General features: G+C 43.0%; 1 protein-coding gene across 6 annotated transcripts in view; it reads left to right on the top strand.

Moving 5' to 3' along the window:
* FUBP3 (far upstream element binding protein 3) overlaps positions 1-19,761 on the top strand; it is a 38,868-nt gene that overhangs the window by 2,189 nt on the left and 16,918 nt on the right. For 3 of the 6 annotated variants that reach the window (XM_064676887.1, XM_064676888.1, XM_064676883.1), the window contains exons 2-9: positions 4,752-4,857; positions 10,872-10,922; positions 11,406-11,439; positions 13,021-13,070; positions 14,619-14,690; positions 15,379-15,436; positions 18,019-18,181; positions 19,077-19,175. In XM_064676887.1, coding sequence (XP_064532957.1) covers positions 4,752-4,857; positions 10,872-10,922; positions 11,406-11,439; positions 13,021-13,070; positions 14,619-14,690; positions 15,379-15,436; positions 18,019-18,181; positions 19,077-19,175 — 633 coding nt within the window. The remainder of the gene's footprint in view (positions 1-4,751; positions 4,858-10,871; positions 10,923-11,405; positions 11,440-13,020; positions 13,071-14,618; positions 14,691-15,378; positions 15,437-18,018; positions 18,182-19,076; positions 19,176-19,761) is intronic. The other 3 variants (XM_064676884.1, XM_064676886.1, XM_064676885.1) reach the window with 3 other exon arrangements.

Raw genomic sequence — 19,761 nt, 5'->3', positions numbered from 1 at the left:
GCTGTGGTTGTGTTTGTGGGGTGAATTTGGGAGCCCCCAACAACCCACGTGTGAAGGAAATGGAGCAATAAATACTTCTGTGCCCCAGCTGTGGTCACTTACTTGATTTTGTTGTTCTTAAGTTCATTACACTTGCTGTGATTACACTGCTTGTGCTGGGTTTCCACGAGTTGGTCTGAGCTGGAAGATTTCAGCAGCGACCTTCCTGCTGCTTTTTTGCTCTGGAAAACGAGTGTGTTGGGAAATGTGGGCTCTGCACGTGTTTGTGGGAGCACAGTGTCCTAAATTTTTGTGCAGTGAGTTGTTTGCTGACTGTTGAACGTGATTTTTTCCATTGCTGTTTGTGGGATGAAAAGAGCTGTTGGAGTGCTAAAATATTCCCCTCTGTCTGCGAAAGTACTTGAATTAATCTAGTTTTGTAGAGGGTTTGTAAGGGAGCAGGTGGTCTTGTGCTGCACAGAACTGAATTGTCACTGGTGACTTGTTGCCAAAAGTCAGTGAGGGTGGCCTTAATTGCTCAGGGGATGGATATTTGCCTCACCACCCAGGCAATCTGTGATGGAACTTCCTGGCTGAGAATCAGGTGGGATGTAGAGGCAGTTACATTTACACCCAAGACTTCTGTGGAAGTGCTGGCAGAGCTTTCACCAGGGGTGTTTAATGCTGTATTTGCCTGAGCTGTACTGATCTGGTGTGGAGATCTCAGCTTTTGTGCTGGTTTTGGCCTTTGCAGAGTATTCCTTTTGCTTTAGGGGGATGAGGGAGCAGAGTAAAAAAAACTTCAGTCATAGTTCTTGTCTCAGGGGTTGGTACATCATCCCTGGCTTGATGTTTGAGTCTTTCAGGGCTTAATGTCACACATAAGAGTAGTAATCAAATTTACTAAATTCAGTTTTTGTGAGAGCCATAACACTGTAATCATGCTGTGGAATACAGTGCTTGGTTATGAATAACTAAACAATTCAGAACAAGGAAGACTTTCCTGATCCAAGGAAAGCAACTGCATTCCTCAGAGCTGCTGGGATGTGAGCTGACATAAGAATAAGAAACCTGGAATACCTTTGAAAGAAATTATTTGTACATTGCTTTCAGTGTTTGTGCTGGACTTGCTTGGAGTTTTTGTGAATGCTGAAATATTTGAGATTTAGGAATAATTACTTCTTTAAGGCAGTACTGGGGCTTTGAGATGGTCTGTCCTGCATCTTCTGCACCACACCTCAAGTGAGTGGATTAGTGGATCATGGGTGGGGACTGATCTGCCTGGCTGCTCCCAGGCAGGGTGGCTTTTCTTCTGTGGCATTTTGGGGTGTGAGAGAGAGAGAGAGAGGATTTTGCTCCCCTTTTGAGTAATAGGATCAGAACATAAGCAGAGCTGTTAGTACTTTGGACTAAAATTCATTTCTCTTGGACTGGCCTTTTGTTCTTATTGACCAAAGAGCATCTGGCTTGGTGCTCACCCTCTCCTCTTCTCCTTGGCAGCCCATTTCCAGTGCAGCACTTTTGCTTGCAGCTCTTCCTTCATGTGCTGGTTTTGTAACCTGCCAGATGTACTGTCTGAATCCCAATTTCTGGGAATGCTGGGAAGAGGAAAGGCTGAGGCTTGGTGAGCCTGTAGTGGGCCATTTTGGGTACCTCAAAAGTGGGTGAACACCCTGAGACTTACTGAGAGTTAACGAGCTGAGTCTTTGAAATCCTGTTCTATATCAGGCTCCAACTTCTAATTTCCGTGGTGAAGGAAGGGTCTTAGATGAACTTTTCTTTACCCTCTCGCAGAGTCATTTTTCAGATCATCCTCAGATAGCTTTAGGGCTTTGCAATTGCTTTAGTATTTAATAAAACCACCTGTGATATGAAACTTCAGTGGTTGTGGAAGGTTTTGTTGCTTCCTCCAGAACTCTGGAGACACCAACTCCAGTGTTGTGCTCAGGGAATGGGAGGAGCAGCACGAGCACTAGAACAGTCTGAAGGGTCAGATGACAGGGCTTTATTGTTTTTTTTTTATTCTGCTAATACCTAGAATTGGTGATTTTATCAGTTGCTGTTCTTTGCAGGGCAGCACCAAGAGGTTTTTCCTAGAAGCTGGGCCCGTCCTCTTAAAACTGAATTCTGCAGATGTTTGTGTTTGAGCCCTGCTGTGCTTAGCAAAGAAGCTTCATATTTAAGTGGGGTTTTTATTACACCATTTTTAATGTCTGTTAAAGGTATAGAAGTGCAAGGTATAGGAAAAAAAAATGTGTCCCTCACACAACTGTGTGGAATCATTGTGCTTTTCTTGGCTTTACCATTGCAGTTTGTAGCTCGGGTTTGTGCTGTGTCCTTTAAAGTCTTTGTTGGAGAGCTTGATTTTGGGGAATTTAGGTGCAGGAACAGTGATGCTTTTTTCCAGTGTGTTTCAGAGCTTGGTAAAATGGATGTGTTGTGTTAAGGGCAGAAAAAACCCCAAGACAGACATACAGCAGGACAAAAGCATTGGCTAACAGCAGAACATTACTCAAGGTCATTTTGGCAGATAAGGGCTGGGTCTGCTTACTTGTGCCATATTCTGATTTTTGTGCCTGCCCCCTGCTGAACCTGTCATAAAGACTGAGCTTCCCATTTTAAGTCAAACATGAGAAGTTAAAATGTATTTTAACTGCCACATGTACTTTGAAAGCTCAAGCTCTTAATTTTGCGGGATGGTTTTTTTCCTGCTGTAGTTGAGGTGACATGTTGTCTGCCTGTAATCCTGTGGCAGCTGGAAGGCTTTAGAGATAAGGGTGCAAGTTTAAATAAAGGAGGGGGGGGGAAAGAGGAAAATATACCAAAAGCTGATAATGTAAAAATTGCTTTAACACTAACAGAGAGAGAGTTTGTGAAGGGGATGTTAAAATCAAATATCCCAAAACATGTCAGAGTATGTGTTACCTGACACTGTTCCTTTTGGTCTACGTTGTAAGTTAATAGGTGAAAGGTGCAAATAGATTGTTGTAAAATATATTTTAAAATTTCTGTTTCGGTGTTGAAGTAGTCAGAATACATCTGTGGTACCTTCATTAAATCCTCCACACCCCAAATGTAAGGGGAAAGCGTGTGGGCAAAGGGCTGGATCCATGGATGCAGTACAGCACTTAACAAAAAAGCAAGGCAGTCCCTCATGGAGTGCCCAAGGTGTGGTAATGCTTTCAGAACCAGCTTTCTGGGGGCTGATTGGAGATGTTGATGTACAAAACACTTGTCATCAAAGTTTCACCACAGGATCATTGTGCTGGTACCAGAGGAGGATTTTACTCTCTTTCTGGTATTTCTGACACGATGAAGTTGTTGACTTTCTGAAAGGAGACAGGACAGAATGGAATATGAGGAGAAAATGGTCCAAACTTGGAGCCCTTTTCATGCAAGGCATTGAACAAAATGTTTCCTACTCTCTCCCTAAAAGCAATGCCCTCAATCTTTCAAGATTATTTCAAATAGCTTTTTTCAGCACCCTGTGGTTCTGAATCTTGGCCAGTTGTTTATTCCACTGCAGCAGAAGGTAGTGTCAACAACCAGAGTTACTGTAGATGTCTTTCTGTTGCAGTAACACGCAAATTTTAGAAACACCTTTAGATGTAATTTGTCATTTAAAACACACTGTGTAAAATACTCTTTCATCTCTTCCTGTTGCTTATTCTCTGGTGAAATCCAGGTATAATAGAGTGAGATCAGTCTCCTAGTAAAGATCCCATGCAATGGTTTTCTTCTTGCTGTAAAAGGAAGCAAATGCTGTAGAATACACTGTGCTTTATATTTGTGCTGTAACTACTTTGTTCTGCACTTGCTTATTACAGCAAAGTACTTTATGCAGGCAAGAAGTGCTGTGGGACTGCAGTTTGCCTGGGAGGGGGTGTTAACTTGGGTGCAGCACCCAGGGAATGCACCTGTATGTTTTTAGGGTGGGCTTACACCAGTTAGCTCAGAGAGCAGGTGGAAGAGCTCCCAAATGTCACTAGAGGTGAGATCAACTTTTCATTTTTATGAAGTGATGTTTAGGTGTGTGCCTCAACTTGTTTAGTTGCTTACCTAAGTCCCCTTATTGTGATACCTGACTGTCTCCTCTTTCCTGTAAATAAACTCCTTGCACCCTGGCTTGGCAGGGAATGGCAGTTCCCCCTCTGGAAGGGTTGGAAGCACAGGCAGCATTAGTTGTGTTTGTGCTGTACTGACCACTCCAGGAAATGGAAACTAATTCTGGGCTGATGATTTGCCCACTGGCTTATTCCTCATACAGCAAACAGAGTGATCCAGTCTCTTTGACAGGGAGTTCCCAAACCTGTGCTTGTGCTGTGTGTTTTCACATTCTCCCTCTGCTCCCCCATGGATGTGTGAGTGTGCATTTCTGGGCGTCTGGATCTGGACACAAGAGGAATTATGTGTCCTCCCACACAGCTCTGGTGGTGGCAGCTTGTCCAGGACAAAGCTGGTGAGCTAATTTGAACCCTCCTCTTTGCAAGATTTAGCTTGTCAGCTATCATCGAGCAAATAATTCTGAATATAATGTTCCAGGGAGCAAATGCCTGCTTGTGATCAGGAAGAGGAACTGGGTGAATGTGATCTTAATTAAGCAAATATTAAAAGCAAGCAGAAAATTGTTTACTTTACAAAAGAAACACCTTGTTACAAACCACCTGAAAGAAGCTTGGACTGGGGTCAAGGTCTTATTGGGAGAAAGTGTTTACCTGTGGTGGCTGAAACTTCAGGTATGCTAATCAAGCTTTTATCCCCTGTTTTTATAGATTGCTGCTAAAATTGGAGATATTCCTCACTTGAATAATTCTACAACACTTGTGGACCCGTCAGTCTACGGTTATGGAGTGCAGAAACGGCCCCTGGATGATGGAGGTAAGCTGACTGTGATTAATCATCCCTGGGGATGCAGCTCCTGAAGTTCCTCCATGGAGGCAGCTGTCTGCTTTAAGGATGGAGAACCCATCTTTCTGTGTATAAAAATTTTATACAAGATTCTCTGTGCTGTTTAGTCTGATCTAAAGGCATTAGCGTTAATGTGAAGCCATTCTTTGTTAATTCATGAACTGTGGGAATTAGCAAATAAACTGTAATTTAAATCTTGTTCTGTGGTAGTTAGGGAGGGAGGAGGATGTGCTTATTGGGCCTGTGCTGGAGCCCATGTATAGGGTGCCAAATGTACATAGTAAAGCTGTTCTTCCCTGTTAACCCTTCTTTCCTGGGAGCAGGCAGTGTGTAGGAACAGCATTACTTGTGTTCCCTTCCATGGGTAGCAGTGGTCACAGCACAGGAGCTGAGTTGCTGTCAAAAGTTTTGGTTGCTTTGCACATAAATTTTAAGGAGAAAAGGTATTGATATAAGTTGATGCAAGCTTAGCTTTATTCATTGTTTTTCTTTAAGAATTCTGAAGTCTCTGAAGCTTTTAACGTTGGTCCCAGCCAAGTAATAGTTTACTGAATGGAGCTTATCTGGTAACTGTAATGAGTCAATATTGCATGAAGTGTTACAGTTTTAAAATAAGCCATTAGTGTCTTATCTTTGGGAACAACAGAAATGTTAGAACAAGAGTTTTCTGGTTTTGACAAATCTGATGGTATGCATTGTTACAAGAAGTGTTTAAACTGTATTATCTGCTGCTTTGTAGCTGCAAAGAGCTCACCTTTACTTGTGGTTGATTATGACAAAAACGAAAAACATGGCTATGTCTTCCTTTTACTATTTGCTCTAGTATTTTTCCTGACACAGGTAGCCCTGCAGGGTGATTCAATCCCCCATGGATATGTTCAGGAATACTGAGGAGATAAGCAAGGCTGCTGCCTAGCACTTTGTTTTGAAAAAAACTTCTGTCTGATACAAAGGCTGAAAATAACTGCACGTCTGCTCCTCAGTCTGAAAGAACATGCTGGAGCATGGGGAGAAGTTTCTTTTATGTGGAGCCCCTGGCTTGCAATGTTACTGTTTTCTGAACACATGCCACCACCCACTTCTGTTCTCTGCTGTTGGCTCTATCTGAGCAACAGGTTGCTGCTCCTTTGGTTGAGGGTTTTAGGAAAGGAGGGGTTTGTCTGGGACTGTATCTCAAGCTGGAGGATCACTATATCTGTGAGAAGCAGGAGATCTGGCAGTGCTGGTGGGTGCTGGTTCTGCAGGGGAAGGTGCTCAGCCATCACAGGCTGTGCACATTCCCTGTTGGGGAATGCTGAACAGCTCTGAGCTGTGTCTGAATAGCTTTGGGACATGGCTGTGGGTGAGAAAGAATAAAAATAGCCTTCTGGGAACCAGTCATTCACAACATTTGCCCTGCTTTCATTGATTCATCAGACTGAACTGAGAGATCTGACCTCTTGGCAAAATGGGTTTTAGGAACCTGTAACATGTGAAATGGTTGTAGGGCTTAGTGACAGCACAGGTTAGACTTTGTACTTAAACTTGCACTGGTGAGCCATGAACTTGCTGAGCCTTGTTTGTATTGACACAGACCGTGTCAGCACTGTTGCAGTCTGGGCTATAAATGTACATTATTACTGGTTTCTTGTGCTGTGATACATAACTCCATGGAGCAGGTATTGTTCCTGGGGGAGCCTTCCAGACTGGCTGCTCCTGACTGCTGTATTCTTGTTCTGCTCACCCTCTGTTCGGTTCTGGACCTTGTCTGTAGCTGGTTTTAAAGTATTATTGTATTTGCCCTTTGGTTGTTCATATACATCTGTATATAGCTTTGTCACACTCTCCTCCCAAAAATCTGATCTGTGAGATCTTAGAAGAGAAATGATGGAAGTAATATTTTTAGAGGACTGGAATTTCACAAAAAAAACGGGAGTTGTCAAGGTAGGAACGGGGATTGTATTGCTTCTTTCAGCTTTGGTTTTATTTCTAATGGCATTAGCAAGTCCTGTACTGAGATACAGGTGTGTGGTGAGTTCCCCACCTACCTGTGTGATACTCCTGTACTAGTCTTTACCTGCAGCCTGGCAAAGCAACTCCTGAAGCTGCCAGTCCTCCTTGCTCTGTATGTTTGTGGTGTGATCCATATCTTAGTCTTGGGCTACCTGCTCTTGCTGCCATGACATTAAAAGTCTATAAGGCAGCTTTACCTTTAGCATCTGGAAGGTAGGACACTTAAAGTAGGAAATCACTTTCTATTTGGAGGGGTGTCAGGATTGCATGCCCACACTTGTCTCCATTTTCTGCTTGTCTGTGAACCACAGTTTGGAGGCACTGTCAAGAAGCAATTGTGTTGTTACACATGCTCTAGAAATGTTATTGTGCAGGGGTTTGGATACCTTTTGCTGCCCTGGACAGCTTGGAAACAAATCTGGTGGGAAATTTACCCCTGTATACTGCATGTTCACAGCTGGGTGCAGGTCTCACTGCTTCCTTATCCCCATGCAGCTCTTGGGAAATTATTGCTGTTGCTAATACTGCTGGAAAAAATTGGCTCCAGAGGAAGTATTTAAGGTGACAGGAAAACTGTCTGTCTTTCAGGACAATCTAATTCTTCCCGTCTGTTTTTGTAAACAGCTGCTGCTGTGGCTGGCTGGCAGCTTAGGAAGTGGTCTTAAGACAGGTGACAGTGCACTGATCAAAACAAATGCAGCTGCCTTTAAAGCATTTCCAGGAAAAATAGATTTGTCATCGTGCTGGAAACCAGAATATGAGTGCTTTTTGCACTCCCCTTAACTTTAACCCTCATCTGAACCCAAGAGCTGTAGGCTCAGCCCTGGTGACCTGGCTTGGGGGTATTGGATGGAGCTTGAGACTGTTATTCCTCTTTTCCCTGGCTTATTTATCTCCCCTTTCTGGAAACAACTTTAAAATAATCCTGAAAATATCTGTAGTGCAGGGAAGAGATCAGGTTTATTGTACTGCTCCCAGGAAGTTGTATCCAGCATTTCTGTGGCCACTTGCAGGGGTTAATGTTTCACAGCAAAGGTGAGCATGAGGGACAGGTGAGTCCTGCAGAGAGACCTGGTGGCATCTTGCCTGTGGCTGCTGCTGAGGACAGATCCCAGCAGGCCAAAGGCTTCCCCTGGCCTCCATTCTAATTAATAGCTCCCTCTAATTACCAGCACGATTTAATAAATTTATTTAATGCTAAATAATCTTTAGAGAAGCAGCCTCCTTTTGTTCATAGGCAGCAGCTTTCCAGTCTGCTGGAAAGAGACTGATGAGGATGTTACCTTTGTTTGCCCTGCTTTGGGCTGCTTTCAAGGAGTGTCCTGTGAGATCTGTAGGGTTCAGCAGCAGTGTTGCAGCTGAGGGCTGGGGCATCCTTTGATTCTGGGAAAACAAAGATGAGAGACCTTGGAGAAGCTTCACACACCACCCCCCTCCACCCCTTTCCCCTCCCCAAGCTCCTCTGGTGCACCCAGATATGAAGATGGCCTGTCTTGGTGTAATAACATTTCATTTTTGTAGAACTGAGAGGCTCAAACACAACATGATCCAGTTGTACAGAGGACTTTATTTCTTTGCTCTAACATGTTTTCAATAAAAACAGTGGTGGGAGGAAGGAAACTTTATTTCCATCTTGCTGCTGGTGAAAGTCAGTGCTGATGCTCCTTGACACCTCTGCAGCAGCAGTAGGACCAGGGCAGAAGTCCAGGTCTCTTGGCAGAAGGTTAGCTTAATGCACAAAATGCCACTGTTCTGCAAAATTGTGACTTTACAGATGGCCATTTTTTAAATAAGGCAGTTTAAGGGAGGGGAAAAAACACCTATAAAGATTTGCAGTGGAGGCAGACACAAAAATTATTAGGTTTTGACCACTTAACCTAATTCTTCATCATTAAATACTGCAAGGTTTTTCTTTAATTAACTAATCTCTTGTAGCCTTCTAAAATTTATGATGGTAGCACTTTGGTTCAAAAGTATGAAATGCAGCCCTGTTCCACTGCTCTCTGGGAGATGTGTCACTCTGATTTTATTCTAGCCATGAAGGTATTCTTGACAAGATTGTATATTCCCATCATGCACATTAATTTAGTGGGAGGCACTGCTCTGTTTTATGGGGTGGAAAAAAAATCCGCATTTGTTTTGAGTGTCTGTTAGGTGGAATTCAGTTAAGGTGAAGCCTAAAGCAGAATGAAGAGTTATCAACCAGCAGGTGCCATTAGTAGGAAATTGTGCTGATTTTATTCACTGTTTTTCCTTATTTGCAGTAAAATGACTGCAGTTACAGTTAAATTGTACTCAACAGATGTAAAATGGGGAAATACGTACGTGGCTTGTCAGAGTTCAGCCCCCTCCTTGGTGTGAAGGGAGACAGTGGAATGGTGCATCAGCTTTCGGAATTACAGCGAGCAAGGGCTGCCCCAGCCCTGCCTCTCTATTAGTCCCTGTTTCTCAGAGCAAAATGGGCATTTTGGAGAAGGAATGGACCTTTAGGTCGTTTTTTTTCCCCACCAAAACAGAGAGAAATCATAACTGACTGGAAGTAAATCATTTCCAGTTCTCTCTGTCTGCCTTCAGTCTCAGCTCTTGGAGAGGTTATCTGTGAAATGTGGAAGGAATGGTCTCTCACATAAGTTATTGTGGCATTATTTTTTGGAAGTAATTTGTACATTAAGGCTGATATCTGCCTGGAGTGGTGAATGGCTTATTATGGTTGGGTAGTACTTGGAATGGGTTTGGAGACCTTGTTACATACATCTAAAGCATTAATTCCCTGACTGCTTTAACTTCCCGTGCTCGTACAGGTTTCCCCTAAGAAGTTGTCTTTTTCAAGTGTAGGATTGTGTTACAAAATGAAGGCTCTTCCCTTCCTTGCATGAACTTGGGTAGTTGATTATAGGATGTGTGTCTGTCTCATAATTTGTGGGCAGCGGCTGCAGCGAACAGGCTGCTCAGAGCTGCCACAGTGAATTGAAATGCCGAGTGAATATTTAAATACAGCCTTGCACAGTTAAAACCACTCTTCCTGGCATCTTGATAATGAGTGGCCTTGGCTGTGGCAACCCCACACTACACCAATAGCCACCAGATCTACTGGGTGTACTAAAAATATCCGCAGTGCAGTTTGGGGCAAGATTCTGAATTTGGTCCTGTTTACTCAGCTCCATGGTAGGAGCTTATCAGCCAGAGCAAATAATCCCCATTACATCACTTACCTTTTTCAACTGCAATATTCATAGTTATCAAATTAGAGCTTTTTATATTCCGGATGAGAATATGCAAAGACAAATGTAGCAGACTCAATAAAGCAGCAGTTGTCTTATCACCGAGCTGGGGAGAGTAATAAAATATATATGCTGTCAATATTATGGTCCAGAACTATTACGAAGGTATTGACATGCAGCAGAAATACAGTATTGACTCTCTTTGTCTATTTTCTCTGAGTAAAGTGTTTGGCCACAAACTTTATGCATTTTTCTACTGGGTTTAGAGAGTGTGAGATGCATCCACTTTCTATCCCTGCCAGCTGATTGCCAATTTATTTCAGGTCAAAGAATGTGCAGCTTGCTGCAAGGTAGTTTGGAACAGCATCTTTATTATCACAGCTCACATGTTGGCCAGCTTCATTTGTTTTGCTCCCTGTGCCCTCCAGGCATGCAATATAATCTTTCAACTGGTTGTTAGCACCAAATGGTCTGGTTTTTAGCTGGTTTGCTGCAGGCAAAGTCCAGTAGGAAGCTCAGCAGGGAATGTGTTCCCACTTTGCATGAGTTGGTCTAATGATATTTTCCCTATTAACATTTGGAAGAAAGATCTAATCTGTTGAGGTTGGGGGGGAGAGAAGTCTGTCTGAGGGGTGTCAGTGGGGAGATAACCGATCATAGGAGGACCACCAGAAATGCCTGGAATGTGTGTGTTCAGGAACATGTGTTTGGTTGGGCTTAAATACTGTTTGGGTGTCACGAGGTGACTTAACAGACCTATTCCTTTAACAGGTCTCCGTGTAAGTGGGCTCCATGGAGCACAGATCAGAGACACAGAGAGAAGTATGTGCCAGCGGTCCCTAATGCTTTTGGCCTGGACTGAGTGAATCTCTGACTCTGCTCAGCTTTTATTCTTGTTTTTAATACGTACCAGTCTGCTTGAAATTTCTCTTGTCCCTCCTCCCTTTTTACTCTTTTTTTTTTTTTTTACTACTTTGGGCTTAATTTGGGAAGGGGGGAGGTTAGTTGCAGGGATTTGGATTTGGGCAGGCAGGATTTTCTCCCATGACTCTCAGCATGGGGAGACACAGATCAATTCCCTATCCTGTGTTCAGCTGGACACTGGGTTATGGTGTGTGTTGATCAAGAAATCCCCTCCTGTTTTGTACCACATAACGCATTCATTTCAGCCACTGAACCTAAATTACTGTTTTGCTTTTCTTTCTTTTTTGATGAAACGGTAAGAACTCTTTTTCTGTAGGGATGAAGTTAGTTTATCCGTGCTAATGCTTTGATTTTTTTCCCTTTTTTCTCTCTCTGCCACAGTAGGTAACCAGTTAGGGGCCCTGGTACATCAAAGGTAAGCAGTGGGTTATGTTTTATTATTTATTGATCAGTTCTAATTGTTTATTGATCCACCATCTGTAGTAGTGTTAGGAAGTCAGAGGTTGAGAATGTGGAGAAACTGTCAGCTTGGGTTTTCTCCAGCCTGGGCTGTTTGTTCTGATGAAAAAAAGAGGAGTGGATGTGAAACTTGGATTTGTCTCCTGTAAATCTGCAGGACCAAAAAAAAAAAAAAAATTCTCTCTCTTTTCCCTTCCCCTGCCCTGGCTGGGGGCAAAAAAGAAAAAGTTTAAAAAGGTCTGGCATTTTGACAAATGGTGGAACTATCAAACAGATGTGTTATTGTTATTATTATTATTTAGTTTTGTTGATGTAATATGACCTGGGATGACTCCTTTGTCAAAGATGGTTTCAGGAGACTGAAGCAACTATGAGTTGTCGTGCAGCACATCTTAGCATCTAATACAAATGTCAAGTTATCACTTTTTCTCAAATCCTGGTCTTGAGGTGTTGTTTGTCTCGTTTTGAGTAGGAAGGGGGGAGAGCTTTTCTAAAGCTGCATTAGCCTGAAGGTGAATAGTAGTGCATTTCCATCCTGACCAGCTGTTTGGGGCCTCAGCAGAAGGGACAAAAAATGTGCATGAAGACTGTAGAACCTTGAATTTTTAATGGTTAAGTTAAAGCTAATGTCCAGCTAGAACAGCCCAGAAAGGGGTGGGCAGTGTTAGTACTTTATCTGCAACTTAACTAATACAGTGTGTATTTTATACCCTCCCTAACTGATCTAAAACAAAAAGTGGAAACATTTTAAAATACCTCACCACAAAACATGCATTGAATTTACTATGCAGGTCTTTAATTGCTTTTGAGATTGCTGAACAAACGGTATATAATGCATATATGCAAATTTCATATTCATTTTGTTGTGTTTTCCACAAGACAGAGATGGCATAACAAAATAACCAAGTTAATTCCTTTTACTTGTCTACAGCCAGGTCTTAGGAAACTGTTTTTTTGGCTGCTGTTTTGAGACAGAGCCACATTGAAAAAGTCCAAAGAGCAATAGATATGGAAGTGTTGAGATAATAAGAATTCAGAGGATAATTAAAGGCAACTTTTATTAATTCCAAGGAAAAGAATGATAAGGACAAACAGGCAAAAAACCCCCAGAACACCAAACCAGTGAATATTGGAGGGGGGTCATGCCAGGACTGGCTTTGATTAGTGTGTCTTGGGAAGAGCATATCCAGATCAGTTGGCAGATGCTTCTTGGAAGGTCTAGGCTCAATATTAAGGAAACTTTGCCTTTTTTTTTTTTTTTTTTTGTTAAACCTGTCTGTAAGAATGACAAAAAGAGGTTTTTCCAGCAGCTCCATTGAAGATAGCAGAGATAGACTGGAAATGGATCCAGCATAGGAGGAATTGGGTGACCATGAGAGGGCCCTTCAGAAACAAATGATTTTGACTGTGGTGTGTGCAGAAGCCTTGTGCTGAGCCCAGCTTTCATGGCAGGGATGTAATTGTCTCCAAACTGTTCTTTATAATGACTATTTGATGAGGATTTCTTCTTTTCTTTTTTTTTTTTTTCTTCTTTTAGGGCTGTAATAACAGAAGAGTTCAAAGTGCCTGATAAAATGGTTGGATTTAGTAAGTACCTTGATGCTTTTGATGCTTCTTGATGTGTTTCCTGTGCAGGAATGCTGTTTATTCTGACACAAGTTTTTGTGCTTACTAGCCTTGGATAAGCCTTGTTTAATGCTGTCTTCGTGGGGACCAGAGGATCTGTGTTTAAAACCCAGATACAAACTGCATGGAAAAGTTTGGTGTCCCTGTAATAAGAACAAGAGCATTTGGTACAAGTTACTAGGAGTTCTAGTGATTTTCTCCTTTGAATTCCCATTAGCACAATGCATAAACAAGTCAAAAGTGAATTCATTTCCCCTCATTGAAACATTTTACTTTGAGTATGCAAAACCATGAGAGCTGAAGAAGGGAACCATATTTTAAATGTTAAAATATGAGTTGACTAAAGGCAAGTTAAACAGAATTTTAAATTTCTCCTACATTTGCTGCAGGGAAACACAACCAGATGAGAATTTTTGCTGCATTTGCATTCCTGATACTGTTCTCTTTCAAGCTTGATCCTAATTTCTCTCTTCCTCTTAATGATCATTACTCTTCCTTTCAATGGCACCTCCTGCTGATGTGTTACTACAGTGATTGCATAGACTCTTCCACTGCTGGGTCTCTGTGTATCCCTTCCAATTTGATATATGGAGAGTAAAAAGGAAAATAACAGGCCGTGATAATTACCCCATAGGGCGCCAAGTTTTGTCCCGACTCGAAAGACACCATAAGACTGTAACTCAAATTCCTGCAAAGGAAATGCTCATTCCTCTCCTGCCAGACCTCTTTGTTTATCAATCCTGGTGCCACACGTGGGGCAGTGTTGGAGGGATGCTTGGCCCTGGAAGAGGGGAGCTTTGCAGGCATCATCTCTGTGTTAAATCTGATCCTGGTCCAGGGGCACACAGAGGTGGGGGATGCAAACCCCCAGCTGGGATGCTTCTTTGGGAGCATCCTGAGCCAGGCATACCTGTTTGACTTGACAGTTTTGCTCTTTTTGCAGTCTGGGAAGGGTAGGAATGGAGATTGGCACAGTCTGTCCTCTGTGTGTCTCATTGTGAAACAGCAATGTGTCAACTCTGAGAGTTAAGGGAGATGGATTTTTGTGTTCACTTGAGGTTGATGGAGCATTTCAGGATGTAGTTCTGTCTAAATGCAGACCAGCCAAATAGTATGGCCATTCAAAAATGGCAGTAAAACAGGAATTTTAAAGAAATAAAAGTCTTTGTGTTTTTTAGTCCCCCAGATAACTGGCTTATTGATTCAGGCTGAACAAGATGTACTTAAATTACTCTTCTAGCTGCACTCAAACTAGTGCCTTATGTATTTCCATTCCAGTGCAAGACAGGGCTTTTGGTTTGTTTTTGCAAGCAAATAGAATAACTTTCAGCAGTATTTTAGTGGGTTTTTTTCTGCTGTGATGAATTTGATCATGCTGTGGATGTCTCTTCTGCAATCCTGGAGTCAAACTGTTCCTTTATAGATAGCTGCAGAGGAGTAAAAGGGGGAAGGTGCTCTGCAGTTACCTGGGGAAATGGTATGTTCTGATGCTTGTTGAACTCATTTCAGTAATCGGCAGGGGAGGAGAACAGATCTCACGGATTCAGGCAGAGTCTGGCTGCAAAATTCAAATTGCTCCAGGTAAGAGGCTCTTTGTATGGTGGGTGAACAGGTTTTACTGTTGAAGGGTGTTGTGGCCATTAGATCAGGTACTTCCCATGATCCTGGTGTGTTATCACCATTAACAGGGATACAGACATGGGAGAGCTGTTGTGGGACCCACCTCCCAACCAGCAGAGAGAACAGGTTTGTCAGGTGGTTTGGGGAATGGCACAATGCAAATGGAGTACAGTGCAAATGGACAGTCCATTTTGTTGGGTTCCCTCCTGGTGGTGCCACTTTGCTCAGCTCTGTGGTTTGCCTCTGACTAGTCTGGTCAGCTCCAAGTCCTGGCAGAAGACATTCCAGGAGGGTGGCAGCAGCTCTCCGTGCTTGCTTTGCATCATAAAATGGGACCATCCACCCAAATGGGATCATTGTTCTGTGCTAGTTTGCTTTGGAGAAGGCTGTGCTGCAGTGCTGTACATGGAACTATTGATGAATGTCATCTGAGTTCTTACCACTCCCTCTAATTGGTGGGGAAGGCTTTAAAGGAATGCAGACATCCAGTAAATCATTTAAAATATGTTGATCCTGGATGTCTTTAAATTCTTTTAGCATGTTCTGCGTGCAGGGGGGTGGTGCTTCCATTGGTGCTTGATAGTTACTGAAACAGCTGCCACATTTTTAATTCCATGTATTACAAATTTTCTTCTTGTTTCCTTTGCAGACAGTGGTGGGATGCCCGAGAGGCCCTGTGTACTCACCGGGACACCAGAGAGCATTGAGTGAGTTCTGATTTCATTTCCCTCCTTTTTCCTTCTTTCTCTTCTCCCTAATGCTGCGCTCTGTCAGTGGTGCTACTTGGTTATTAGCCACACCAGCAAATGTTGGCCTAGAGAAACTTGAGGGTCCCTGGAGCATAGAACCTCTTGGTCTGATGCTTTAAACCGTGCACCTCAAAGGCTTTTTTTTTTTTTTTTTCCACTTGCAGTTTGAATCCTCTGCAGAAATTTCCTTGGAATTCCCCTCCGCAGGGTGAGGTTGCTCTTAGGGCACCTAGGATGCAGTTTTCCAACTGCAGCTTTCCAGGATACTGAGCTAAGCTGTTTGAAGGGCACTTCTCTTCTCCCCTTCGCTTCCCTACTCCTATTGAGATGACCATCCTTCCAGCTGAAGAAGGGCTGCATGAGGCCTGTAAAGCCTGTCGGTGCCACTCCAGGATACCCTGGAGGTGTTGGTGTTGTTGCAGAGCAGCATGAGGCCCACTGGGTGCTTGTCTCTGCATCGCTGCCAACAAGAAGCAAAGGACTGAACCCAAGTCTTGATTCTGCTCCTTGCATGGTAGAGACACGTGGCCAAGCCCGCAGGGATTTCTGATCTTTAGTCCTATAGAAACTTTAGGGACAGTGTTTCCTCCCTCCCCCTTCCCAGGAGCTGAGTTTGAGACTCTCACAAACCAGTTGAGGACCTCCTGCTGGAACTGGATCCAGGATCCTCAGGCTTACAGGAACACACTTAACATATGGAGCTGCTCTTTCTCTCCCCAGCCTTTGGGTAGGTGGGTTTTTTAAAATCCATCTGGAAATCTTTGAGTTGCATTTGATAGTGAAAATACATGGGTGCAAAGACTGTCTCTCTAAAGAGAAGACACTCATCATTCTTCCATTCTTAAGAGATCTAAGGGTACTTTAATCTCCTTATTCTACCATAATACTGCAAGCAGTGAGCCAGAATAAATATAATTGGCAGACTCACATTATAGGGCAAGCAGTGTCTTCTTGCTGGTATTGAAGTGCTTTTTCCCCCTTTAGCAAAGGATATTTCAGAACAAGAGCAAAATATTAAAAAGCTGGGATGCCTGATGCAGTTGGGGAAAAAGGGGGGAGAGTTATAGTTAAGACTTGATGGTTCTGAAATAAGCAGTTAAATGTCATGTCCTTTAAATAAAACATTAATACATTTAGAAGTGAGAATACTCAATTTGTGAAGCAGAACATGGAGATGGAATTAGGTGAAATTTAATTTACTTTTGTGCTAAAATTCTTGTCAAGGTGGTTGTTTGAAGTATTTTTTCATGCTACTTGTAGAAAAAGAAAACGAAGAAAGGAAACCAATTAGATGTCAGACTTCTTTGAGAAGGGTTTTGTGAGAAATGTTTTCATTAGTTATATCCAGTGGCAAACTAATAGGGTTAATTTCCAAGTGACCCCTTCTCATCTGAAATATGTTGTGTATTAACTGTTGTGGTCTTTATATTGTGACTAGAAGAACTTTGTGCAAAATATGAAGATAGGTAAATGAAACTCTAAGACTTCTCTAGAATATTTGAAGTGGGCTTCCAGAAATTCCACCTTTTCCCTTGTTTTGTGAGAAAGACAAGAACAAGTGGTGCTCTGCTCTGTGTGCAGCCTCAGCACCACCCCCTGAGCTGCCTTGGGTGAATGTCTGCTTGAAGGGGTGACTTTGTACTGCTTCCTCAAATTCCCAGAGAGAAGACAGTCATTCTTAGGGTGCCACAGCTTGGTGTGAAGTGGAGAGAGGGGAAGATGCTGCATTGGAATGAGCAGGGAACCAGTGAATTTCTTTGACTTTCAGAAGGGTGTTGGGACAAGGGCAGGAATGGGATGTGTTGGTATAGGAGTCATCAAGATGAGGGGCAACCCTGTCAGTTACCTCTGACATGCTAAATATTTTAGTGGAGGGATCTTTAATCTCCCAAATGCTTCTTTGTGTGTCTCTTCTCACCAGGAGTAGAAGAACCCAGTCTTTCACTGCTGGCTGCTGCAGTATCCTTGCCTCACTTCGCGGTGTAGCTTCAGCACCTACTGCTTGGAGCAGAGGCTGTGTTAGGACAGTGTTCTGGTGCTGCTGGTAAGAGCAGGCAGAGAAGAGCAAGGCAGTTGCCTGGGACTGATCAGAGAATGGTTAATCCATGGGCTGTGTTAGTATCAGAGCAGTGTGTACGTTTTGTCTTGACTGAGAAGGAGACCAGAATTTGAGTTTTACCAAATACTGTATGTGTTAGGAAAGTTCAGAAGCTAAAGCATCTTCATTGAAAGTAAGCACCCCAAATGCTATAGTCCCAACTATTGTCCTTAACTTCCTAAGAGGTCAGAGCATGCTGCTGCTCTTTCTTCTCTCTTCCCCTTTCAAAAATCAAACTGCTTATTAAGTAATCATGATAGGGGAAAACAGATATCAAAGAGTTTAAAAAAAAAAAAAGGCAAACATTGTGCTGACTATGGTTTCTTCCATCTTTTCACTTCTTCTCCTCTCCCTGATCACTTTCCATTCCGATGGTTCCTGGTCTCTTGGTCACGTGGAACAATGTTGTCTAATGGTTGTTTCCCTCGATTCTTTTCCAAAGACAAGCAAAACGGCTACTGGGGCAGATTGTAGATCGCTGTCGGAACGGACCTGGTTTTCACAACGATGTTGATGGCAACAGTACCATTCAGGAGATTTTGATCCCGGCATCCAAAGTGGGTCTAGTCATCGGCAAAGGAGGTGAAACAATAAAACAGTTGCAGGTGCGCAAGATGCATTTCCTTTAGGGCTCCTCTTCCCCACTGCAGCTTCTCTAGATCGACAGGAGCGGGCTGAAATGGAGAGCTTTAGATGCTCTAACCTTCTCCAGCAGGGACTACTCTTCTGCCTTCAGAGAGCTGGACTCAAATCCAATCTTGTGTTACAAACAAAATCGGTGTGGCCCCAGCTACGCAGGTAGTGGAGTTTTGCCAGAACTGTGACAGAAACCCATGTGCTGTAGATAACACTTGGTGTGTGCTGTTCAGGAGGGGATCCTTGTAGCCAAGGAAGGGCTGTGTCTGCTCTGCTCTGCAGTATTTTTAATGCCAGCCATGCTGTTGTAGAGTGCTGTGCTTCTCTGTTGTTGCTGATCTGTGATAAAGCTGGTGTGTGTCATCTTTTTTTTCCTCATCCCACCCCCTTTCTAATTAAAAGTGTTGTGTTACGTATAAACTATGTTCCTAGACATTCTTTATTCCCCCACCTGGTACAAGTTTTTAAAGAGTAAAGGGTTTTAGAAAAGCATCTATGTCAAAAAATGTAGGGGTTTTGAGTGCCCTGGTTAGACCTCTGTCATACAGTTTTGAGGCTGGTCACATAGTAACTGTTACATGCAGACAGCTACAGATTTTGGAAAGGGCTGGAAAATCAGCTGTCAAGGTAGAGGGGGTTCTCCTTGCAAGGATTCAGCTATTTGAGAGCTTCAGGAGTGGCACACTTTCTGGCAGTCCTTCACACTCTAGGACTGTTACTGAATTTGTGCTGTAACTGCTCGTGAAGAGCTAAAGTAGCATTCTGTAAAGGTGCTGATTTCACCTACGTAATGTTGAGTAACCAAGATCTAGTCCCTTTTTTCAGGGACTCTGCTTAGCAAAGTGCTCTGTGCTTTTTCTTCAGGAGCGAACAGGGGTGAAAATGATCATGATCCAGGATGGTCCTTTGCCCACTGGAGCAGACAAACCTCTCCGTATTACTGGAGATGCATTTAAAGTACAGGTATGTAACACAAGTGAGCGGTTGCCCCCAGAGAACTGAGGAGAAATTTAAACTTCAGTGTATTTGTGAGCATCTGATGGAGTCAAATCCAACTGTAAATGTAATAATCCATGCTGGTTTTGTTCTGTAAGGTTGAGTAGAGCAAGTTAAAACACCAGACTAGCTTGTTTACAGCATAACCTAGGAGCTGTCACTCCACATAAATATTACACGTGGGTAGGAGTAGAGATGAGGAGGGTTTGGAGAAAGTAGCTTTGAAATGCTTTCCAGTCTGTGTGGCAAAAAATCCCAGCTCTGTCACTTGAGCAAATGGGTTCTTAGTGAGTGACTAAATCACACGCTTGAGACAGTGGACCTTCCACAAAACTCTCAGACAGCCAATTGACGCAGGTAATTAAAAGAAACTATCCCAAAACAACTCCTGAAACCAAGGGGTTTGCTTAATATTGGTACCTCAGTGTGCTTGTGTCAGGGTTCTACAGACCTGGACATACCTGCGGTTCAGACTAAAACCCACGATCGGCCAGAGACTGGAGGATTGCAGCCTGATGGGAGCACTTGAATTAAAGCATTAGAGTTGAGCCAT

Source organism: Pseudopipra pipra, chromosome 20, assembly GCF_036250125.1.
Source record: "Pseudopipra pipra isolate bDixPip1 chromosome 20, bDixPip1.hap1, whole genome shotgun sequence".
Classification (NCBI taxonomy): Eukaryota; Metazoa; Chordata; class Aves; order Passeriformes; family Pipridae; genus Pseudopipra; species Pseudopipra pipra.
The sequence above is the reverse complement of the archived record's forward strand: the minus strand, read 5'-3'. Positions and strand labels throughout refer to the sequence as shown.